General features: G+C 35.9%; 1 protein-coding gene across 1 annotated transcript in view; it reads right to left on the minus strand.

The window, feature by feature from the left end:
- The window catches only part of PCDH15 (protocadherin related 15), a 591,153-nt gene that overhangs the window by 538,075 nt on the left and 25,757 nt on the right, over positions 1 to 27,321 (minus strand). Inside the window, exon 4 of the mRNA XM_017861934.1 lies at positions 12,983 to 13,102. Coding sequence (XP_017717423.1) covers positions 12,983 to 13,102 — 120 coding nt within the window. The remainder of the gene's footprint in view (positions 1 to 12,982; positions 13,103 to 27,321) is intronic.

Below are 27,321 nucleotides of genomic sequence, written 5' to 3' on the forward strand. Positions count from 1 at the left end.
AATAAATAAATACATGATAAAGCCATGAAAAATATGAAACAATACTTAGAACATTCTTAAAACTTAGAATGCACAAGAATCATAGGCATGTATCATTAGGATTGTAGATTCCTAGAATCTATTACCCCAAATTCCAGAAATTCTCGGGAATCTGCATTTTTAACAAACCTACCAGTTGATTCTGATGCAGATGATTCAGGTTTTACTTTGAGAAACCACTGTACTACATAAGTCTAAGAGTGACTGCACTCTCTCTCCTTGCTATTTTTCTTTTCTTTCATTCTTAGAAATTTGTTCCACCAACGAAGCAGAAAAGTTTGCGAACAGAGCAATGCCCATTTACTTAAGCAAGCTTACATTACTAAAGCCAGGCCATTGCCCCCTTTCTGATAGTCGTGGATATTCACTTTAAAACACAAACTAACATTGGCTTTTTTGGTTGATGAGAATTTAAGTGCTGGCTACCTGCACTGTATTAATGAGAAAAATCCAATTATGGTTAAATGATTTAATACCCACAGGCCCCAAACACCTGGCCTCCATTAAGAAAGGTCCACTCACTACTTCCTGACAGTTCAGTGACAACAACTGTCAAATAAGGGATAATTCTCCATTTAGTAAAATGAGAGCATAAGGCAGTTTAAGCAATTTATCACTATCACAGATATGGGAAGCAGGGTAGGAGACAGCTGTAACATCCACGCCACACATATTCACATTCAATAACGGAGGGAGAAGGAATGCTGATGCTCTAGCAACTCTGTTTCCCAAGATGATTCCATCTCCCCAGAATCCCCTGTACTAATATGGGTCTGCACCAGTTTAGATAAAATGGCAGCTCTCTGCAAGAAGGTGTTGAATCCTACAGTTAAAGATGCTCTAGAAATGGAATATGGGGTTATTAGCACTATTTCTTCTCAGCTGTTAGATTTGGTCATTCATCATTTTTAGGAAAGAGGGAAAGACTTCAGTCTTTCACACCTATGTTATAAGTATTGTTTGTAATATTCTCTTTTCAGCTGTGATGACTAGAAATTCAGTTCAAAAGAAGATAATTTTTAAAGAACACACACACACACGTATATACATTTTCTGCTGACCTAAAGACAGAGCCTTAGTACAAAAGTGCCTCAATGGGCCTGTAATTGAGAAGTGGTGGAAATTGAGATAATTAGGATTTTATATTTGTCTCTAAGAGGCTGTAAATTCTCTTATTGTTTTTTGACACTTTTTTTTTGAAATCTCTTCCCTTATCTCTGTGTCTTTTTCTGTACCTCTCTCTTCTCTCTTTGGGTTTCGCCCATTTGTTCACAATGAATATAACTGTGAGTCTGTGTTTTAGTTCCAATAAACAGCATCAATTTTGACCTTATCAATCTTTAGTCAGCCTTAAACTTGTCTCTGATTAAGCTCAGGCTACTGTGCCATCAGCTGCTTGAACATTCTATGTTATTGTCATTGTTTGTGTGTCTCCTCTAATCTAATTTCCTAAAGTAAAAAATGGAGGACTAAGTAAGGCTATGCAATTTTTGTCCACCCAAGACGGATTGGGATTTGAGCAGGCAACATTAACTTAACTCCTAAGAGAAAGTCCCAATACTCTGATCATTTTTTCTGTTTCATACTGTTAAAACATGTCCCTGACAGACAAAATGGACTCCCTATGACTAACTGAAGTAAGTTAAAAGAAAATCAACAAAACCAGGTAGCCATGCCAGGGTGACAAAGTGGTCACATACTCTGTGTTCTCAGAATGATGTCAAAGCATCACAGTATCTTCCTTTCTACAATTGATATGGTTTTGTTGTGTCCCCATGCAAATTTCATCTTGAATTGTAGCTCCCATAATTCCCATGTGTTGTGGGAGGGACCTGGTGTGAGATAATTGAATCACGGCATTTCCCCTATACTGTTTTTGCGGTAGTGAATAAGTATCCTGAGATCTGATACTTTTATAAGGGGATATCACTTTCACTTGACTTTAAATTCTCTCTTAGTCTGCCTCCATGTAAGACATGCCTTTCGCCTTCCACCATGATTGTGAGGCCTCCCCAGGCACATGGAACTGTGAGTCCATTAAACCTCTTTTTCTTTATACATTACCCAGTCTCACGTATGTCTTTATCAGAAGTGTGAAAAAATTGGCCGGGCGCAGTGGCTCAAGCCTGTAATCCCAGCACTCTGGGAGGCCGAGATGGGCGGATCACAAGGTCAGCGGAGATCGAGACCATCCTGGCTAAACCGGTGAAACCCTTGTCTCTTACTAAAAAAATATGAAAAACTGAGCGGGCGAGGTTGGCGGGCGGCTTGTATCCCAGCTACTCTAACGGGAGGCTGAGGCAGGAGAATGGCCGCTAAACCCGGGAGGCGCGAGCTTGCAGTGAGTGAGATCCGGCCACTGCACTCCAGCCTGGGCTGACAGAGGAGCACTCCGTCTCAAAAAAAAAAAAAAAAAAAAGAAGTGTGAAAAAAGACTAACAAGGAAAATTTGTACTGGTAGAGTGGGGTCCCGCTGTAAAGATATCCGAAAATGTGGAGGCAACTTTGGAACTGGGTGACAGGCAGCAGTTGGAACAGTTTGGAGGGCTCAGAAGGACAGGAAAAGGCAGGAATGTTTGGAACTTCCTAGAGACTTTCTCACTGGCTTTGACCAAAATTCTGATAACGATATGGACAATGATATCCAGAGTAAAGCGGTCTCAGATGGAGATGAGGATACTGGAGAAAAGGTGACCTTTGCTATGTTTACAAAGAGACCAAAGAGACAAAATACATCAGGGCATTTTGCCCCTGATGTAGAGATTTGTGAAACCTTGCACTTGAGGGAGATGATTTAGGTTATTTGGTGACATAAGTTTCTAAGTAGCAAAGCATTCAAGATGTGACTTGAGTGCCATTAAAAGCATTCAGTTTTAAAAGTGAGACAGAGCATAAAAGTCCAGAAAATGTGCAGCCTGATGATGCAATAGAAAATAAACACCCATTTTCTAAGGAGAAATTCAAGCCAGTTGCAGAAATTTGCATAAGTAATGAGGAACCAAATGTTAATCATGAAGACAATGGGGAAAATGTCTCCAGGGTGTGTCAGAGACATTTGTGGCAGCCCCCTCCCATCATAGGCCAGGAGGCCTAGGAGAAAAAAGTGGTTTCATGGGCCAGGTCCAGGACCCCTCTTCCGTGTACAGCCTAGGAACTCGGTGCCCTGTGTCCCAGCTGCTCCAGCCATGGCTATGAGTCAAGATATAGCTCTGGCTATGGCTTCAGAGGGTACAAGCCTCAAGCCTTGACAGCTTTCACATGGTGTGGAGCCTATGGGTCCATAGAAGTCAAGAATTGAGGTTAGGGAACCTACACCTAGATTTCAGAGCTTGTATGGAAATGCCTGAATGTCCAGATAAAAGTTTGCTGCAGGGGCAGGGCCCTCATGAAGAACCTCTGCTAGGGCAGTGTGGAAGGGAAATGTGGGGTTGAAGTCCCCACAAAGAGTTGTCACTGGCGCACTGCCTAGTGAAGCTGTGAGAAGAGGGCCACTGTCCTCCAGACCGCAGAAAGTAGATTTACCAAGAGATGGCACTGCATGCCTGGAAAAGTAGCAGACACTCGATGCCAACTGTGAAAGCAGCCAGGAGGGAGGCTGTACCCTGCAAAGCAACAGGGGTGGAGCTGCCCAAGACCATGGGAACCCACTTCTTGCATCAGCATAACCTGGATGTGAGACGTGGTACCAAAGAAGATCATTTTGGAGCTTTAAGATTTGACTGCCCCACTGGATTTTGGACTTGTATAGGGTCTTTGAACCCTTTGTTTTTGTCAGTTTCTCTCATTTTGAATGAATATATATATACATATATATATATACACACACACATATATATATACACACATATATATATACACATATATATACACACATATATATACACACATATATATATACACACACATATATATACACACACATATATATATATATACACATATATATATACGCATACCCAATGCCTGTACCCTCATTTTATCTAGGAAGTAACTAACTTACTTTTGATTTTACAGGTTCATGTTTATAAGGAACTTGCTTTGTCTCAGATAAGACTTTGGATTGTGAGCTTTTGAGTTAATGTTGAAATGAGTTAAGACTTTGAGGGACTGTTGGTAAGGCAAGACTGGTTTTAAAATGTGAGGACATGCGATTTGGGAGGTGCCAGGTGTAGAGCAATATGATTTGACTGAATCCCCACCTAAACCTCATCTTCAACTGTAGCTTCCATAATCCCCAAGTGTTGAGGGAGGGACCTGGTGAGAGATAATTAAATCATGGGGATGGGTCTTTCCTATGCTGTTCTCATGTTAGTGAGTAAGTCTCACAAGATCTGATGGTTTTATAAGCGATTTATAAGGCTCTCAATCCTCTCTTGTCTGCTGCCATGTAATACCTGTCTTTCACCTCCTGCCATGGTTGAGAGGCCTCCCAAGCCACATGGAACTGTGGGTCCATTAAACCTCTCTTTCTTTATAGATTTCCCAGTCTTAGGTATGTCTTTATCAACAGTGTGAAAACGGACTAATACAACAATGAAGCAAAAACAGATCCTGTTCTTGGTGCCAAGATAAACTGCGGCTGGAACTACCACCTTTTGCCCCCTATGCCATCCCTACACTGGCCTTTTAGCACCAACCCTTTAAAAGAAACATCTGACAGAAACTTCTGGTTTGGAGCTTGGAAATCAACCAGTCAGAGCTCACATGAATCAACCAATCAGTGTATAGAACAGTCATGACTCATCTGTTTTGACCAATCAGAATTAAGCAAGAATCTATCCTTCATTTGGATGAAGACAGCTAATTGGGAACCTGGGTGGGAACTTTAGCTATAAAACCCTAACCCTGTATTTGTTCTCTGAACTGTATCTTAGCTTGAAACCACAGGCTGTATGATATGGTTTGAAAACTGTTCAGTGAAATAAAGTCTCTTTTCTCCCAATTCCTTTCCAGAGGTCTTTTGCTCACAATACAAATTTACCACTCTCCCTCAAACAAATACAAACAGATTCATGCACATTCAATGATACATTATGATTACAATGCAGTTCAACTTATTTTATTCCAGTCAACTTCTCAGGAAACTATATTTGTGCTTGGTTGGGTTTTGAAGCATATATGTTGTAAACTTAAAAGTCACAGTGTTGGTGTGAAAAGACTGAGGTTCAAAGTTTTACAAAAAGAAGGCCTTTACACCATGACTTAATTATACGTGAGTTTCCAGTAAAATTAGAATATTATGAATTTATGGAGGCATGGGAATCTCATGATATAATGTACCCTGCAAAGTATTATTAAACTACAGTAATTTTTTTTAGTAACCTACCTAGGAATAAGTAATCACTGTTTTAGCTTAACCTTAAATATTTTATTGACGTCTGAAATTTGGACTTTGACTTATATATATATATACAGAACTACTTCAGGATGGTGATTTGTTTAAAAATCGTTTGTCCTTAAAATATGGTTTTAACTTCCTGACTCAGGTAATTCAAATGCTTACACATTACAAATGAAAATTATGGCTCATATTTTCTGAATTCTCTCAAAGCTACAGGGAGTAAAACATATTACAAAAGAAGGACAATTTACTCAGGAGGACTTGATAAAAGATGTTACCACCCACTGAAACAGCACTGTAATACCTCGAAGAAAGAAGCTGCTTATTCATATTGCTTAAGTGTTTTCATTTTTTCTTTTTTCTGAGTAGTAACATTAGTTAATAGCGATGTTGTGCTGCTTCCTCAGTCCACTGGAGACTGCTACAAGGGACATGTCATCAGTCTCCTCCTCATCATTTTAGGTCAAACTTAAAATGCTGAATAAACATGCCTCCAGTCTGGCCTTAAAATAAAAAATTAAGATAAAAAAGACATGATAATTTATTGTATAAATATCTTAATCTTTCTAATAATGAGATTTAATATATCAGAATACCTATATTTAGATTTTTCCAGGAAGACATATTCTCAAAAATGAAAGGTATTGCAGATCATGTGATGACAAATTCTTATCCACTTCAGAGTTTTTCTTTCATTTTTTCAAAACAATCTGATTCAAGCTTGTCCAACCCATAGCCCACCGGCTACATGGGGCCCAGGTTGGCTTTGAATGTGGCCCAACACAAACTTGTAAATGTCCTTAAAACATTATAAGATGTATTTATGATTTTTTCATTATTAGCTCATCAGCTATTATTCATGTTAGTGTAATTTATGTGTGGCCCAAGACAATTCTTTTTCTTCTAGTGTGGCTCAGGGAAGCCAAAAGATTAGATGGACACCTCTGACTTAGTTCAGTGCATTATGGACACTCTTACTTTACTTTGTATTACCATGAAGGCATTAAACAAAAAATATGTCAACAGTATTTTACAATAACTGTGATGAGTACACTACAGATTGCATAGAAATTAAATGCCCCTCATTAAAGTTCTGACAACATATATTGTCCAGTACATATTTTTACATAGTCTCTACTACCAAGTTCCAACAGATAATTCAAGTTGTACTTAATAAACAAAAGGTAACCAAATGAGAAAATGAACTTATATTATACAAAGGAAATAAGAAAGCTTCTTCTTGTGAACATTAGTGGGGACTGACAAAGATTCTTTGCTTGGCCAAACTTGATCAGGCTTCTGAATCTTCTAGGCTCATCTGTATACTTCCTTATAAAATCACTTTTTAACAAAAATCCATACTAAATCATTTTAGCAAGAACACCTCTACCTTTGATAAATGATCTACCTTGATAACTCATCAGGTTTCTCATCCTGCACCACCCATCAGATGATGTCTGATCACCCTGACTTGTCTTCAGCAACAATCGTATTAGCTTGTTTTAGCCAGAATCTCCCGTATCTCTGATGTTTTCTCCTAGTAATTTTCCATCCAGTGACCCCGACCCTGCTCCTTGGCTACAAAGTCCCACTTGCCAATGCTTTATTTGTAGTTGAGCCCAATATCTCTCTCCACCTGCAAGACCTCACTGCAATGATTTCTATACTTATTGCAGTGGTCCTGAATAAGGACTTTCTTACCATGTTTAAATATATCATTAAATAATATTTTTCTTTAACAATTATCTAGAGGATTTTTAGAATAAGATATTTACTAAATTATTTTTTTCTAAATACATCATCCATGAAAGGATCGGGAATGCTGCAGGAACAAACCCTTAAACTTTTATTTTTTCTTTACTCTTTGTATCTATATAGCTAATATGCATCAGAAAGTGGTCTCTCTTTATTGTTGTCATTGGCTAATGAATGTTTCTCCTCAACATGTTTTTCTCTGATCATAACAACAGGGGCAGGGAATATGATTACTTGTATACTGGTTCTTTGAGTTTGCACTTCATTATTCAAAGCAAATACTTTTCTCCAGGCAAGAAAAGTACACCTCTAGCATGTATCCAAAGAGAGGAAGAACCAAACATTTTTGGTAAACAGCTCAAGTGCTTTTGTTAATAGCAGTGAATCCATATGGGTCTGTGGCAACTCGGTCCTAACTTCAGAAGAAAGAATGTGATTTGGGGAAGAAGTAAGTTTAAGGCAGAGGGAGAGATTGAGGTGAGTTTTAGAGCAGGAGTGAGAGCTTATTAAAAAGTTTTAGAGCAGGAATGAAAGCAAGCAAAATACTCTTGGAAGATGGCTAAGTGGGTGACTTGAAACATCAAAGAGCCCTGTTCATCCCTTCACTGAGGGTTTTCTACATTGGCATGATTGGGGATTTGCGATTCTCCTCCCTTGATTTTTCTTTTGGGGCAGGCTGTCCACATGCACAGTGCCTGCTGGGTGCACTTGGGAGGGGCTTCATGCGCAGCATGTTTACTGAAGTTGTATGCACGCTTACTTGAGGCATTTTTCCCTTGCCAGTTGAGCATTCCCAGGAAAAGGTCATATACTAGTAAAATTCTGCCTTTTTGCCTCTTAACATGCATGCTTCAGCCCTCTCACCCAACTCCTCAGCTTTTATTGGGAAGCTGCTGATCACCAGCTTCAAGTGTGTTCTATCTATTGGCAGACTATCTTTCCCTGGCACTGGCTGCTACTAATTATTATTTTACAGAGAAAGTTTAAAAGCCACCTAACCATCACCTGATGGCCAGCTGACATTCCTTGGGTTGGTCTTCTCCTGCCCTGATCATGTCTGCCTAACCATTTAGTTGATATAGTTTGGCTCTGTGTCAACATCCAAAACAAATTACAATGTCAAATTGTAATCCCCATGTATTGAGGGAGGGACCTGGTAGGAGGTGACTGGCTCATGGGGGCAGTTTCCCCCTTGCTGTTCTCCTGATAGTGAGTTCTCATGAGATCTGATGGTCTAAAAGTGGCACTTCCCTTTTCACTCTTTCTGCCTCCTGATGCATGTAAGATGCACCATGCTTCTCCTTCACCTTCTGCCATGATTGCAAGTTTCCTGAGGCCTCCCTAGACATTCAGAACTATGAATCAATTAAACCTCCTTTCTTCTGTAAATTACCCACTCTCAGGTACTATCCTTATAGCAGTGTGATAACAAACTAATATAAGCAGTTGGTACTGGGATAGTGGAGTACTGTTAAAATGATAACCTGAAAATGTAGAAGCAACTTTGGAACTGGGTAATGGGCGGAGGTTGGAACAGTTTGGAGGGCTCAGAAGAAAACATGTAGATGTGGGAAAGTTTGGAACTTCCTAGAGACTTTTTGAATGGTTTCAACCAAAATGCTGGTAGTGATATGGACAATGAAGTCCCCGCTGAGGTGGTCCCAGATGGAGATGAAGAACTTATTGAGAACTGGAGCAAAAGTCACTCTTGCTATGCTTTAGCAAAGAGACTAGTGGCATTATGCCCCTGCCCTAGAGATCTGTGGAACCTGGAATTTGAGAAAGATGATTTAGAGCATCTGGCAGAAGAAATGTCTAAGCGGCAAAGTATTCAAGATATGACCTGGCTTTTTCTGAAAGCATACAGTCATATCTGTTCATGAAGACATTATGTGAAATTGGAACTTATGTTTAAAAGGGAAGCAGAGAACAAAACTGAAGAATTTGCAGCCTGACCATGTGGTAGAAAAGAAAATCCCATTTTCTGGGGGAAAATTCAAGTTGGGTGCAGAAATTTGCATAAGTAACGAGCAGCCAAATATTAATAGACAAGACAATGGAAAATATGTCTCCAGGGCATTTTAGGGATCTTCATGGCAACCCCTCAAATCACAGGCCTGGAGGCCTAGGAGGTTTTCTGGGCTTGGATCAGGGCCCACTGCTCTGTGCAGCCTTAAGACATAGCATCCTGTGTCCCAGTCACTCTAGCTCCAGCCACGGCTAAAAGGGACCAACGTACAGTTCAGGCTATTGCTCCAGAGGGTGCAAGCCCCATGCCTTGGTGGCTTACATGTGTTGTTGGGCCTGAAGGTACATAGAAGACAAGAGTTGAGCTTTGGGAACCTCCATCTCAGTTTCAGCGGATGTATGAAAATGCCAGTATGTCCAGACAGACGTCTGCTGCAGGGGTGAAGCCCTCATGGAAAACATCTACTAGCATAATGCAGAGGGAAAAAGTGGAATTAGAGTCCCCACACAGAGTCCCCAGTTGGGACTGCCTAGTGGAGCTGTGAAAAGAGGCCCACTGTCTCCTCCAGATCCCAGAATGATAGATCCACAGACAGCTTGCACCATGTGGTTGGAAAAGCCAGAAGCACTCAATGCCAGCCTGTTAAAGCAGCTGCAGGGGTTGTACCCTGCAGAGCCACAGGGGCAGAGCTGCCCAAGGCCTTGGAAGCCTACCCTTTGCATTAGTGTGCCCTGGATGTGAGACACAGAGTCAAATGAGATTATTTCCAAGCTTTAAGATTTAATAACTGCCCTTCTGGGTTTTGGACTTGCATGGGACCTGTGGCACCTTTATTTTGGTCAATTTCTCACATATGGAATGAGTGCATGTAAAGCATATAATGTCTGTACCCTCATTGTATCTTGGAAGTAACAACTTGTTTTTGATTTTATAGGCTCATATGTTAAAAGGAGTTGCCTTGTCTCAGATGAAACTTTGGACTTAGACTTTTGAGTTAATGCTGAAATGATTTAAGACTTTAGGGAACTATTGAGAAGGCATGATTGGTTTTGAAATGTCAAAAGGACAAGAGATTTGAAAGAGGCCAGGGGTGGAATTACATGGTTTGTCTCTGTGTTCCAACCCAAATCTCATGTTGAATTGTGATCTCCATGTTTCTAGGGAGTGACCTGGTGGGAGGTGATTGAATCATGGGGCAGTTTTCCCCATGCTGTTCTTGTGACAGTGAGGGCATTCTCATGAGATCTGATGGTTTAATATCGGTAATTCCCCCTTCACTCTCTCTCTCCTGCTGCCATGTAAGATGTTCCTTCCTTCCCTTTTCCCTTTTGCCGTGATTGTAAGTTTCCTGAGACTTTCCCAGACATTTGAAACTGTGAGTCAATTAAAATTCCTTTATTATAAATTACCCAGTCTTAGGTATTCTTTATAGAAGTGTGAAAATGCACACTATTTTAACACTTTTACTTTAAATTGGATCAACCAGTTCAGCAACTATTTATTCCCAAACTTGTTGCTTCTTTGTTTTAGAACATCATTTGAATTGCAATAAAAAGATTTGCAACAGAACAGAAAGACTCAATTTTAGTTATTCCAATTTTATTCATATATTAAATAAAATAGTTATGGTGAAGAATTTACAATAGTTTGCTATTATTGAGCTGTTATTATTTTGACTAGTAAAAGTGCCACATTATGGTGCTATTAATATAAGCAGAATTACTAGAGTTTTAGTAGTAGCAGAACATAACATTTAGCATGTATTTCCTCACAGGTCTTACAAGAGAAGAAACTGATACTGAGGTTTACACTAATTTTATATGAAGTCTAAAGGTGGATTCTCTCCTTAACATTGTACCTTGGTTAATGTCTTTTTCCTTCAATACAGCCTAAGTTAAGTGTCATGATGTCTTATTATTTTGTCCACAGAATTAAGAGCGTTTTAGCTTGCTAAAACCTACACTATTTATTTTTCTTTTTTCATCTGTAATTTTGAAAATGTGTGTGGCTGATTGGTTTATCTACTCTGTAGGGAGTAAGAGTTACATATTATATTGGACAGCAAACCTAACACATCCCTGGAATGGGAAGGCATTGAGACAGATTTATTGCACAGTTAACAAAGAATTTAAGCCTTACTAAATGTCTACATTTTAAGCAGAGAGATAGTTTAAAGTAATACATTTTTGCTCTCAAACTATATCTAAACATTGAATCTTTTTATGCATGCAATAAATATCTCCCTAAAACACATGGACTGGTCATTTGATACTTGCTGGGAGGTTTTATTTTTACAACTTGGGGGGTAAAGATTAGAAAGTCACCTTCATAAAATTTGAGCTAGAAACATGGTACACACCTACAATTAATTCTTTTAAAAAATACCTAAAGAGCAAACAAAATGAGTGGTTTAGAAATAGAATGTTCAGTCAGCTGTTTCTACATTTAAGAAAAAGCATTTCTGCTGCCTTTTCCTCTGCTGTTTCTTCGCTACTTTCCACTTTACTTCTTATGTAACCCTTCATACTGTCCTTCTCTGTCGCATTCTCATCATGTCCCCAACTCTTGGTTTTATTGTCTCTGCCTTTAAAAAAGTCCTCTTTTAGAGAAAAAAAGCAAAAAAAAAAAAAAAAGAAAAAAAAAAAAAAAGAAAAGAAAAAAAGAACAAACTCTAAACCTGACCAGTTTCCCCACCCGCCAATAAAATTTAATATATATATATATACTTTATTTTCCAAATTTATTGAAATTTTAACACAGCCCATACAAGTTTTTTTTTGTGAGAATACAATAGGGGAAGAGTATACTGAAACCAAATTTTACAGTTTAGAAGTAGTTTTGTAATATAACACAAATCACTTCACTTATGAGTTTTTCTTTCCTATGCAACAGAGATAATACTACTTTTAACTGATTTGTGAGGATGAGAAAATGTATCCACAATTTACTTAATATAATGCAATAAATTTGTGATGTAGATCTCACTGTGAGTTCTCAGTCTTTACTATCTCAACAGAGTTTTTTGTTTGTTTGTTTGTTTTTGCTTGTTTGTCTAAAGCTTATCTACAACACACAATGGTAAAAATAAGGGCAAAATGTTAACTTCACCATTGTTTATATTTCTAATATTTATTAAACATAAAAGAGATGCATTCAATTTAAAAGCTTATTTAAGTAGTGCATTTATAATTGCTTTGGGGAGTCCATGGGATTTTGAGGAGCTGTCTCAAGAAAAGAAAGTGGGGAGATATCAGGCAGGACTTCCAGCTCTAGCTTCTGTTAAACAAAATCTCATTTTGTCTTTTTCTTTTTAATAATATATCATTAATGGAAATGATTCATGGCCTAAAAGAACAACATAGAAATCTTTGTCTAATGGGAAAAAAGGAAGAAAAAGCAAAATAAAACAGACTATAGCTAGCGGCTTTGTCTTGTCTTCCCTATCTTCAGTTTAATAGGCAGACGGCTAGAATTTTAAAGACTTGTCAACTCCAGCAATACTTGGTGTGCGTTCTTGCGGTTTAGCAACAATATTGGTGTTAATTTATAAGTTGCATAAAATTCATGTTTGACATTTGTTATCTCATCTCCAGTGATTTGTTTGGAATACTTTGGAGACCACAGACATAACAGAAATTTAGTAAAGGAGGCATATTATGTCTATGAATATATTTTAAACCTTATCTAAAAATACCATCAAAAATTAGCTTCTAGCAATAAAGCATAAATATTAAAATAATTCAATTTTGAGACTTTTTTAATCATAGCATCATTACTAATCTGGTTATGGAAGTTACTGAATAATACAATATCAGCTGAAAAAATCATTAATTTTATTCCTTTCAAGAAAATTACATTGCTAATAAGTATTTACATACCGGATCATCTGGATTATACTGAATAACATACTCTATCTGTCCATTTGGTCCATCATCTATATCTGTAGCTCCATTGTCTCCTGAAAATCCTGTGAATATTGTGGTACCAACTGGAGTGAGCTGAAAGAAAAAAAAGATTTTAAATATCAATTCTCATTTTATCAACTGCACACCAGAAATGTTACAGCATAAAAATCAGCTCTTTGTAACATAAAGGAATCTACCAGTTGGCAGCCCACAACCACAAACTGAAGTGTTTCAAAAGAACAGTTTTGAGTCTTACACAGGAGTTCTTAAAATGTCTGAAATGTCCAACTTTGTGATTCTTGCTATGGGTGAAGAAACAGAAGACCCTGATTCAGTGTTAAACACATTTGGACCAATTTATAGCCCTTAGCATGTCAGCTCCTGTGGAAAAATTGCATCTGTTGTTTTTCCTCAAAATCCTTGATGCAATGTTACCTACAGGCTAGAATTTAAACTGTAAGAAGTTAGTTTAAACTAAAAAAATGATTTACGAGAGAGCAATGAAATCCAGGTTGATAATTATATGCAAGTGGCAAGTTTGAGAAAGAGAAATTGGGACAATACATTGTCTATTAGAGGAAAATATTGAGAGTTTCTTGAGTGCTTCTGATATTGGTTGAGTAGAACACGATCAGGTCACAGCAGCTAGAGAGATAGCCACATATTTTCATTTTGGATTAAAACACCAGAACTTAATGTGTGTGGCACACAAAACCATGATTTGATGTGTGACCTAAATGGCTAGTCTTAATTCTTACTTATGCCCACAAGAGAATCATTGTTATTTATTTATTTTTTTACCAGTAGGTTTTTGTACAATGTGCTGTTATAACCAGAGCATTTTTTTTTTCAATGATCCCCTCCTAGTTTTTAGGTTTTAGCTGAAATACTACTCATTAGTTAAATTTCAACTTAATTAGATATCACCTTCTCCTATACCACCCCTCAAATGGCATTACACAGGCCACATCAGAAGATGATGCCCCTTTTCTTGTGTTTGCATTTTGCACTTTGTTTCTGTAATCATTGCATTGTTAGAGTAACTAAATGCACTTCATCAGTAAACATAAGCTCTGTGCCTCTACAGAGTGGAGCCTTTTAAAGTTTGCTCTGAGATTTGTTTTCTTAATTTTTGATTAGGATTCCTTCATGGTAAAAATAGCTTAAGAGGCAACAAAAAAGTTGTCGTATTCAATTTTATTTTCCGAAACTGAAAATTCACATTTTACAAGGATCCCTCAGGTAATGTAAATGAGTGAAGCAAGCATGATGAGATGGTGGCAAATGGATAGAACATGCCCTCTCTGATGCTACTCAGAGAGGGTAGCTGCTACTAGTAGCTGCTACTCAATCCCAGAAAATTCTTGCCATCTTGAAATATGCAGCCCATGCTACAAAGTCTTTTAATATTTTAATTTTATGTAAAATATCTCGATGCTAAAATTGACAACAGATTTTTAAACATTAAAATATAAATAGGTAAAATAAAATATGCCCATTGCCTCAACAACCACACGAGTTTGCAATCTCTGATTTTGGAAAGGAATATGATTTAAACATAAACCGTAAGTACAAGGAAGTTCAGTATTTATTAGGCCTAGTTTCCTAGCAGGCAGCATTAAAGTCAAACTTTGGAGAGCTGAGAATGAAGTGAGAAGAGATGGTTTAAATAGTATCTATGAAGACATCGAGGGACCCCTGGGGATAGACTTAGTAGAAATGTTAGTCAGCTAAATAGCTTTCAAGCTGACATTCTAATGCTTTTCTTTTTTAATGGAATTCCTGTTACAAAAGACATCCTTATCTTTTATAAATATTCAACCATTCTTATGTAGCTATGCTTTGATATTTTATCACCAATTTATTTTAAATCAACATATAGAATTTTGTATATTTGTTGTGTACAACATGTTGTTTTAAAATATGTATACTTTGTGCAATGGCTAAACCAAGCTAATTAATATATCTATTACATACTTTTGTGGTGAGAGCACTTAAAATCTATTTTCAAAAATACATAGTTATTAACTATAGTTACCATGTACAATAGATTTATTGAATTTATTAGTTCAAGACATTTAAATTTTGTATCCTTTGACCAACATGTCTCAATCATCATCACAGCCCCAAATAATCACTCTTATATTGTCTGCTTCAATTAATTCTACTGCTTTAGATTCCACACACAAGTGGGATCACGTAATATTTGAATATCTGTGCTTGACTTGTTTCACTTAACATAATGTCTTCCAGGTTTATCCATAATTTTCAAACAATGACATTTTACAGTTGCCTGACATTGATTTGTTTCCATATATCTAATAAAACAAACTTAAAAATTTTGTTGCCAAAATATAACTATGTCATGGAGGTAAACATAAAAGCAAAACAAAAAATCAAAATAAAACAAATTAAAAAAATTAAACAGTACTTTCTGTGGAAATTTTGAGGGGAAAAAAAGGGGTGCCCATGCCTTTCAATCTACTTACTGGGGTAATGTATACTATTGGACCAGATTCACTTTGAAGAGCAGGATCCTGAAGCCCTACAACTGAGGGAGATTAAATTCAAGACACAAACTATTGAAAAGATCAATGTTTTTCTCTAGCTCTACATTTTTATTTTTTGAAATGATGAAAAGGCCACATAAAAGTAGCATGATGTTTTAATACATTACCATCAATTAATATTTTTCTTCATTACTGACATGGCTCTTTCCATGCAGAAATCACATTTATAAGTATAATATTTAATATATAGTCCTTTAAAATGAACTCTTTGTTATAATGTTTAATATGTAGTCCTTTAAAATAAACTCTACATTGTATTTCTTTGATTGCCTTTTGAAAAATATACTTGCTGACAAAGCCTACCAAAGATTGATAACAGACTACAGGAAAGTAAATTGACTATGCATTTGCTTATGGCTGCAGTTTTACACTTAATCCAAAGAATAATTCAATTTCAAGTGTTCTCATTTCAGGATTTGAGCTCATTTTGTGTGCCACACATAAATTTCCCTAATCATATTTGTGTGGCCATATATACTTTTATTATTTCTGAAAAATTGCAAGTGGAAATATGATTCTATAAGAAATTTAATTAATTTATATCTTTCAATGCAAAATAAAAGAGAAACAATTGTCTTAGCTGTAGGAATACAGAAAACCTTTATTCTATAATCATATCATATAAGGGTTATGAATAATCCCTAAATATAATTTTAAGGTCTTTTTTAGACAAAATTTTAGGTTCCTTGAAAATTAAGTGAAAAGCATTAGTGTAACAGTAATAGATTTCAGCATGTTCTTTCATTCATGGCTGTCTTTCCTGACAATTTCAGTAAAATTTCTCCCCAATTTCAAGAATGTGGTATTTACTGGTTGACAGTGGAGGATGGGCAGGCTCAGGAAGTGTCTCAAGGTGAAATTTGCTCTCCTCCATAGTTGTACATTTAAGGCAAACGTCTTAGCACAAATCACTCCTGTTTATTTCTACTACTAGATTATGCAAGCATGTACAAATAGCCATACATATGTAAAATGCAATACAAAATGGATCAGTCACACATTTTTTCACGATTTCAAATTTCATGATCTGCTCAAATGGCAGACCTGTTCACATATGAGATAGGGTTGAGGCTAATATGAGAGAAATAGCCGAGAAAAAAGAAGATCAGGTATATGGGCAAACATGGGAGGTCTGAAAAGACTAAAAAAGGCTGTAATGAAGAGGCCTATGCCAGATGTGAAAAAGCAAAAGAAAGCAGAAGCAGATAAAATGTTTTTGAAAAATAGTAGATCCTGGCCAGGTGTCATGGCTCACGTGAACCTGTAATCCCAGCACGTTGGGAGGATGAGGCAGGAGGATTCCTGGAGCCTAAGAGTTTTGAGAGTAGCCTGAATAAGATAGTGAGACCCCATAGCCACAAAAAGAGAAAAATAGACCAGCATGGTGGCACATGCATGCCTATAGTTGCCAAGTACTCTGGAGGCTGAGGTGAGAAGTTTGCTAGAGCCCAGGAGGTTGAGACTGTAGTAAGCCTTGATCTCACCACTACATTCCAGCCTGGGCAACAGAGCAAGATCCTGTCTCAAAAAAATAGTGGATTTCAGCATTCAATTTCATTCATTTTATTTATGAATATGCCTACCAGAAATATGTACATATACATGTACACACACAAATAGACATGTATTTCAGAAATATAAATATACTAACACATCACTATTACTCATTACAGGAGACATAAGACACTAGTGCTCTAGTGCTTTGTGAATTTCTGAATATTTTGTGGGAGTTGAAAATCTTCACATGACAGATTATCTATTAAAATCTATATTGCCCTATACATTATTATTCACAGTGTTCAGGCAACATCTGTCATGCAGATGGCTATGCTCTGCATCCTTTAACATGTCAACAAGTCTCAGAAATATAAATTTTGCTTTTTTTCTGAAGGACATTCTATCCATGGAATGATGATCAGCTTGGGCAGCTTCCTGAAGGTATCACTTCCTTGTTTAGTTCATGTCTGTGTCCAGAAATGATTTTATACAGCTATCGGGAATACATAAAATATATAAATAAACGCAAATGTAATAGTTAAAGAAAATCACAAACAAGAAATTTAAATGTTTCAAGAAGACACCAATAGTAAGAGAAATTAGAATGTGACTGCAAAAGGACAGTAGTTTTTTTTTAAACCAAACCAAGAATGGCAGTGATACAAAAAGAGAACATTTGTCCTCACTAACCTTATTTGCAACATTTCCCCATATAATCATTATATTCACTGTTTCATATAAATGGAGTTGATCTCAATTTTTGCAGTAGTTATATTCTATAAAGTCCCTATGAACACTGAATTAGTGAATACTGAACCATTGTTCCTAGAGGAAATACAGGGTTTGGCTCCTGCCAGCCTCTGTTTGCAACTAATTTTGCAGTTTCGTGCGATACAGTCTTGAACTGTATGAATATCTCTCGCTTTATCGAGATACTCTATTGTTCATGAACATTTATTTCTAATTTCGGGCTATTAAGAACACAGCATTAGAAATTCAAGAGGATATTTGGATTGATATAAATAAAAGAACAGATAAATTAGACAAACAATAAAATATTAACTATAGTGTTTGTTGTTGCTGTCTTTTAACTTCTTAGGAAATAAAATTCCAAACATATATAATGGTGGCTACCCATCAGCCGACTTCAGTAATTATTAGCAATGAAAAAAATTGGTTTCATCCATATTCAGCACCCTATGGCTAATATTATTTTAAAGCAAATTCTAGACATGATGTAATTTCATATGTAAACATTTTAGTATTTATATTGAAAGGATATAGACTAATATTATAATACACACTTAGTGAAATATAACACAGATATAAAAAATAAACAGATCATAATTATTTACCTCTGTGGATTTTCAAAAGAAAACACCTAAGTGTCAGCACAAACAACATCAAGCATGAAGCTATTTTCAGGTTTTCAGAAGACCAACTCTCCCAGTCACTAAATCATCTTACAAAGGGTAGCTTGATGATTAATATGGCTTTTAGTCTTGCTTGTTTTGAACACTAGTATAAATGGAATATTACAGCATGTATACTTTTCATATGAGGCTTATTTTTTCAACATTATGTTTGTGATTCATATACACTGTTACCTTAGTAGTATAATATTCAACTGCACGAATATTTAATGTTTGTTAGATAAGCTTCATTCAAGCAGTAAGTTAAATGTTCGCAAATCAAAAAAGGTAACATGAATAAGATGCCTTTAAACAGAAGAAAACATGAAGCAAAGCTGTCACGATACATGAACCAGAGGATTTTCATCATCTTACTAATATGCAACCTGAATGAAGCTTATCGAACAAATGTAATTTCTCCATAAGTTACATCATAGACTTCTTGTGCTTAGGAAAGCCAGATAGCACATCAGCAATATATTTAGGGGCTATGTTAAATAGGAAAATCACTGACAAAAAACATAAAAATGTTAAATGCATGGAGCTAAATTGACTGAGAAAATACTTGTGTGCAATATGAAAGATGTAATAAGGTAGCAGACTATAACCACATTTGGCCCCTGGTGGAAATGTGAGCATCGGGTGCCAAATTGTTCATCACTCTGAGAAGGTCTATGAACGACCACAAAAGCACTGCAAGTATTGATTTTGCAGTTACAAATACATTTCAGCAAGTAGGATAACTTGCAAGAAAGGAATCCATGCATAATGAGGATTGGTTATGTTTAACAGAAAATACTAATAATTCACTTGTAGTGTGGCTGAGAGACCCAATCAACCAGAAATTATAAAACTGAAGCTTGAGTCCTTTCTTCCTCTATTCAGCTTTGTGATTCATTATTTTTCACATAGATCCTTTTAAAGTCAATTTCCTTCCAGTGAATCTTAAAGTTAGATTAAAGTTCTTTTCAGAGAAACTTTAAATCATATTTTTATTGTTTATTAAAGAACTAAATACATGGAAAGATACTATACATAAATAATTCACAGATTCAATAAGGTGATGATATCCATGTTTCCCAAATGTATCTATAAATGTGGAAATTTTTCAGCTGACCCTCAAATTTACATGAAAATGCATAGGGACCAGAATAGAAAAGATGATTCTAAAGAATTACTAAGCTGGAAGATGTACACTACCAGATTTCAAGACTTTATCATAAAGTTATAGAAAAATAAATAGTCTGGGATAGACTTGGGAGTAAACAAGCATGCTAATGTTATCTTCTTCAGAAACAATCCCCACAGATAGAGTCAACTGATTCATCAAAACAAATAAAAGAATTTCAGTGCAGTAGGAATGTAATGGCCTTTTCAATAAATGGTGCTGGGCCAATTAGATATCCACATGAAAAAAAAAAAAATCAATGCTTATTCCTACTTTATAACATACATAAAACTGAATTCTAGGCTGGGCACAGTGGCTCATGTTTGCAATCCTAGCACTTTGGAAGGTGAAGTCAGGGGAATCATGAGGTCAGAAGTTCGAGACCAGTCCGGACAACATGGTGAAACCCCGTCTCTAATAAAAATAAAAAAATTAGCCAGGTGTGGTAGTGTGTGCCTGTAATCCCAGCTACTGGAGAGGCTGAGGCAGGAAATCACTTGAACCCAGGAGGCAGAGGTTACAGTGAGCTGAGATTGCACCACTGCACTGCAGCCTGGGCAACGGAGCAAGACTCTGTCTCAAAAACAAACAAACAAACAAACAAAATAAAAAAACTAAATTTCAGTAGACCATAACAGAAAATGCAAAGTATAAGAAAGTTTCTAGAAGAAAACATAAGATAATACCTGATTTATTAATACATTACAATCAGTAAAGATTTATTTAATATGACATGCAGAACATAAACCATGAAACAAATTTACTCATTGCAATACATTAAAAATAAGAATTTGTGAAAATGCAGGCTGCACAATTTGTAGAGATAATTGCAAGATGTCTACTCAATAAAGAACTCACATGCAGAATATATAAACAACTCATAATTCAGTCAGATAATAACAGATACTTTAACAAAAATTTATTTAAAAAGAGCATATCCAATGAACCTATAAAATAATAACATATAAAAAGTGCTCATTTGTAATAGACTTCAGAATATCCCAATTAAAATATCAAAGTAACATTACTACATGTCCATCATGCCCCAAATTAATAATCATTAAAATATCATTTTGTCCAGAAGGTGGAACAACTGGAACTCTTATACTGTAGGTAGGAGTAAATTTATCTAATCACTAGATAGATAAATTCTTTGGCAATATCTACTACTCTGAATCAATACATACACCACACCACAATTCAGAATTTCCTCTTAGAATTCTTTTGTGTTACCGATAGCAATACATACCTATTTGTGCCAAAATGTCATGTAGAGGAATGCACCTAGATGCTGTGTTCTTCTTTTTTTTTCTTTCCTTTTTTTTTTTTTTTTTTTTTTTTTTGGAGACAGAGTTTCACTCTTGTCACCCAGGCAGCAGTACAGCCACACAATTTGGGCTCATTGCAAACTCTGCCTCCCGAATTCAGGAGATTCTCCTGTCTCAGCCTCTCAAATAGCAGGGATTACAGGTGCCTGCCATCAAACCTTGCTAATTTTTGTATTTTAGTAGAGACAGGGTTTCACCATGTTGGCCAGGCTGGTCTCGAACTCTTGACCTCACGTGATCCACCAGACTCGGCCTCCCAAAGTGCTGGGATTACAGGTGCGAACCACCATGCCTGGCCGATGCTGTGTTCTTAACAGACCCAAATTAGAAATAACTAAAATGTTTATCAACAATAGAGTACCTCAATAAAGTGAGGGACATTTATACAGTTAAATACTATATTGCTGAGATAACAGTGTAGATGAATCACAAACATAATGTTGAAAAAAATAAGGATTACATTAAAATAATACATGCTGTACTATTTCATTTATACTAGTGTTCAAAACCAGCAAAACTGATACCTGTATTAGTCATCAAGGAACGCTTTGTAAGAGAATTTAGTGACTTGGAAACCTGGTCTTCTGAACACCTGAAAAATAGTTCCATTCTTGATGTTGTTTGTGGTTACACTTAGGTGTTTACTTTTGAAAAGCCACTGAGGTAAATAATTATGATCTGTTCATTTTTTGTATCTGTGTTATATTTTACTAAGTGTAAATCTGAGTATTAGTCTGTATCCTTTAAATATAAATATTTATATATAAGATGTTTACACATTAAATCATACGCCGTCTACAGTTTTCTTTAAAATAACCTTAGCTAGGGTGTGGTGAATATGAACAAAACCAATTTGTTCACTGGCAATAATTACTGAAGCTGAGTGATGGGTATCTACCATTGTATATGTTTGGAATTTCATTTCCTAAATAGTTATTCAGACAGAAACAACAAAACACTAGGGTGAATATTCTATTGTTTGTCTAATATCTCTCCTTGAATTTCTAATGTAAACATGTGAAGATTAAATATAAAATACATGTGTAATGTTTAGCAGAATGTCTGACATAGTTCACATCAAATATTTGGTATACCTAAAAGTATAGTGCTGGTGTTGGTATTTTTATCTCCAGAGGCTATCAAAATAATTTTTTTGTAATTGGTCTAGATTTTTGCAAGCAAAATCAGTGGATATAAAAACAGTGAGTTTGAGAATTTTTTTTCAAAAAAACGCTTTCTTGCTTTAGCAATAGATAGCAATAGAAACAGATTTTTTTTAAAGTAAAAAGTATGTTGTTGAATCACTGAGGTACAACATCCCTGAACCTGATATTGCCCACTTGCTACAAAACAAATGTAATAATATATGAAAAATATATAACAAATTAATAAAAATAAATTTTACTTCACATACTGCAAAGTATAAAAATAATTCTAATGATTAATATTCCAGTATAACATGAACAGTACATTGATTTCATGGTAGAGGAATATATGTGAGAATATTCTCTTTGAAACAGTCTGACTTTGCATTACGGACACTAGTAAAGAAAAGTAAAATTGGGCAGGATAACACATACCAGTAATTAAACATGGGATATGTTGTTGGTAATAAATTGAATTAAATTTATCTTTATTGCATTTTCTTCACAATTAGTATTTGAAACAATGTATATGCCTACCAACAATTTTAAAGGAGCTTTAGACAGCAAGATTGAGAGATAGATAGGTAATAGGCCCGGATGTGGTGGCTAACGCCTGTAATCCCAACAATTTGGGAGGCTGAACTGGGTGGATTATTTGAGGTCAGGAGTTTGAGCCCAGCCTGGTTAACATGGTGAAACCCTGTCTCTACTAAAAATACAAAAATTAACCAGGCATGGTGGTGCACACCTGTAGTCCCAGCTACTCAGGAGGCTGAGGGAGGAGAATCCCTTGAACCCAGGAGATTGAGGTTGCAGTGAGCTGAGATGGTGGCACTGCACTCCAGCCTGGGGCAGAGAATAAGACTCTGTCTCAATTAAAAACTAAAAGATAGATAGATAATAGGTGGTTATATGTATATTATATTCAGATCTTTTTGTGCTGTTATAAAACTGTGAACACAGAGACGTACCTTATGTTTCATAGATAACTCTTAAATGCTCTATCTCAAAATCACAACCACCTTATTATCATTATAAAAACCAAAAGAAAGACATGGCAGAAAGCACACACCTAAATGGGCAGGTAGCATTGAAATGTATGCAAAAACAGAGTGCTAGTAGTGAACTGAAATAAATTAAAAAGGTGCCTCTTGACAGCCTGCTATTTGCATCCAAAAGCTCTTTAAAGACAGATCATATTTTTTTCTTTTTAAAAAATATTTCATAGCACCAATTGTACAAACTTGTTCATCAGTAGAAACTCAATTATTCTTATTTACATATAGTATGTATGCTGATGAGACTGAAACTTTTCACAATTTCCTCACATTTTAATATACTAAATCCTCCACGAGGCCTCTATACTGGAACACTGTTTCCACATCCTCATCCTCTGTCTGCCTGTTTCTGGTACCTCGGACAATCTCATTTTTAGAGGTGATTTCTACTCATTCATTATGCTGTTCAGTTGCAATAGGATGGTCAGAGGTTCTGGCAGCTCGTTGTCAAAAAACCCTGCCCACGTTTTCTTGCTTCCATGAAGAAAAATACGTAGATTTCACTGTGAAGTCTAGTTCTTCCCATGCTCTTGCTAGTTTTCCTACAAGAAAATTTTCTACAGAATGCCCATGAATAAACTATAACCATAATAAGACCCAACACAGCATGTACATGCAAGTAGAAAAACTTTATATTCACCAAACCGACGGTATGCTGTTCACTTGGAATAAAATATTGTGAAGGATATGTGGTAGAAAGTCCTCCACAAATCATAATATTTTATTGTGTTTGGTGATTAGAAAATTCCACTGGCATCAACATCATTGTATTGGTAGATAACAATGATTTTCTGTTTCATACTTTCTGGAGTGTCATGTGTCATATCAACACAGAAACAAAAAGTTTAGTAAAATATAAAATACTAAAAAATAATTTCTGAATACCTAAAATAGTTTATACATGTATTCCAACCAATGCCTTCTGATAGATTCTAATGGCTTTAATGATTAAACAGAAACCACACGAGAGTCCTAAGAAGAGAAAACATATATTTTTATGTAATAAATACAACTTAAATAATACCTCTTCAACTGGAAGACAATTGGTACAAAAGAATATTATCTAATTTGGAAACTTGCCCCAAAAAAGAGCCACCCTAGAGGAATAATTTAAAATACGATTGATGACCGGGCGCGGTGGCTCAAGCCTGTAATCCCAGCATTTTGGAAGGCCGAGACGGGCGGATCACGAGGTCAGGAGATAGAGACCATCCTGGCTAACGCGGTGAAACCCCGTCTCTACCAAAAAATGCAAAAAAACTAGCGGGGCGAGGTGGCGGGCGCCTGTAGTCTCAGCTACTCGGGAGGCTGAGGCAGGAGAATGGCGTAAACCCGGGAGGCGGAGCTTGCAGTGAACCGAGATAGTGCCCCTGCACTCCAGCCTGGGCGACAGAGCGAGACTCCGTCTCAAAAAATAAATAAAATAAAATAAAATAAAATACGATTGATGAGATTTTACTTTCTCCCATGCTTCCTCAAGAATCCAAGGGTTTTTTTGTTTTCTCCTATCCAGAAAAAACAAAGAATATCTAAAGGATGTTGAATTTTAGATAAGCTGAAACAGAATTAATCACTACAGTTACTTATCATATAATGATGATTTGATGAAAGAAATGCTACTGGGGTGACAGGTGCTCTAGTTCTACTAATAGACACTAACAAAAGAGAAGCATTATCTTTAGTGGTGCAAGATTACATATTAGTCTGTGTTAAAAGACTACATGTTTATTTTTCAATTGTTAATATCATTGATCTGATTTATGATATTAGGCAGTCACTTCATGTCAATTAATCTCTTAGAAAACCCAATCAAGATAAGGCAACATTTTGTACAAATTATCATTACTAGTGAAACTGAAGGAATCTTCCACGTTTAATCAACAATGAGAACTAAGATTAATTCTTTAACTTTCTCCTCAGATAAAATAATGTTATAGATTCATTCTTGCAAGTAATCCCTGCCTTGGAAATATGCTTTAGAAATAGGAAACAAATTTGTAACCCAAGGTTCTCCACACAGGAAATCCAGAGTTGATTCTGTAAGCAGGCAGTAGTAGGTGGAACATTATTGAAAAATTCAACATTTTCTGACAATTATGAAATTACAATGTTTCTTAATCTATGATTACTTATTGAGAGTATATACTTTGTCAAATCATTGTTTCTGTGACCACTATATTGGCCTTACTTTAACTGGTAAATATAACATATGTTTTATTCAACATTTTTCCAAATCAACTATCCCTTCGAAGTCCATCTTAAAACTTTCCAGAATTGATAAAAAAGTACATATTCTTGATTTCAAATACAGTGCAAGATATCTTGTAATGCTTTATTAACATTAAAGAAAACATAAGAAAAGAGCTATACCCCCTTTTGGTTAGTTAACATTGATTTATGAAGGTACAATTTATATTAAACAAAATGCAGAGATCTTAAATATTCAGTATGATGAGTTTTGACAGTTTCATGAACCCATGTAATGAACACCTAAACAAAAAATAGAGTATTTTTATCACACTGTAAAATTTCCTAATATTCCTGTACAGACTATCTTGTCAGGTGCAGCTGCTTTTGACTTCAATTAAAATTGCCTGTTCTTGGACCTCAGTAGAGTGTGTGCCCTTTCTTGTCTGGCTTCTTTTGCTCAACTTAATGTTTTTGTTTGTTTGTCCTGAGATACGTGTATTTTATTCTGTTTCACTAATGTTTTTCAGATTCCCTTTAACATAATAGTTTTCATACCTGTGTAAAATCTTGATTCCATTTTATCATAAAGACTAGATAATTAATATTAAGAGTTACTTTCTGTGAATAAATAATAGACAAATTCATGTAAATAAGTCTATTTAAAATAAGAAAGGAAATTATTACTGTTAAAGAGAATCATAACTAGCTTTAATTATCTTTACTAAAAACTGAAGAGGAATTAAGCTTAAGTTGAGTATACATATGAGCTTATTTATTCTTTTGTTTACTTTTGAGTTGATGAGCTTCACTCTTGTTGACCAGGCTGGAGTGCAATGGCACAATCTCGGCTCACCGCAACCTCCACCTCCCGTGTTCTAGCGATTCTCCTGCCTCAGCCTCCTACGTAACTGAGATTACAGGCACGTGCCACCACACCTGGCTAATTTGGTATTTTTAGTAAAGACGGGATTTCTCCATGTTGGTCAGGCTGGTCTCAAACTCCCGACCTCAGGTGATCCGCCTGCCTCGGCCTTCCAAAGTGCTGGGATTACAGGCACAAGCCAACATACCCAGTCCATATTAAATTAGAAATTGTTGAATATTTGAATATTGAATGTTGTAAAACAGTTAAAAAATTGATTCCCACTTACATGCTTAAAGTAAAAAGAAATGTATTAATATGTGCTTCTTTCACTTCCTTTAATCTCCTTCTCTCTTTCTCTCTTTTACTTGCTTCCTGATTCTCAGAGAGAATGTGCCCATTCCATACAAGAGAAAAATGGGGACGAGTAAGAGGAACTAGAGTTTAGTCTTATTTCTTTCCTTAAGTGCTTTTCTGTGCTATAGATTAAGTGCCAGTACTATTGATATTCAAAGAAATTCCATAAATGGGGATGCTTCTGAAGGTCCAGTGGTTTTTATTCCTTGAACAGTTGAAGATATCAAGTTTTGAACTCCATGATCCATGTTTCTAAACAATAATTTGTTTTATATTTAAAATCACTTAATTATATCTAGAAATTGTAAACAAAACACACAAAATATGTAAAAAAGGATATTCAACTCTATATGGAATCTCAGTCTTATGCTTCTCATGAATACCATCTGTGCTTTTAGATCTACCAGAATAATTCTGATAAAAACAGATGTTCAAAATACATGTATTAAATGGAAGGAGATGATACAACTAAAACGAAATGTAAAAGAATAGCATAAAACTATGAGAAATGGATTTGGAAAGCGAAAACTCAAATAAGATAGATTTAGAGGTAATGTTAATTTCACCACAAAGCTGAAGTCTCGACAATGTTCCACTAATTACTGCCTGTTTACAAGTGTATCTCTGCACTTCATGCGTGGAGAAACTCTTGGTTTTCAAATCTGTCACTATTTCCAAAGCATATTTCCAAAACAGGAGGATTGTAAAAAAAAAAAAAAAAAAAA

This window comes from Rhinopithecus bieti, unplaced genomic scaffold, assembly GCF_001698545.2.
Source record: "Rhinopithecus bieti isolate Rb0 unplaced genomic scaffold, ASM169854v2 scaffold_61957, whole genome shotgun sequence".
NCBI lineage: Eukaryota > Metazoa > Chordata > Mammalia > Primates > Cercopithecidae > Rhinopithecus > Rhinopithecus bieti.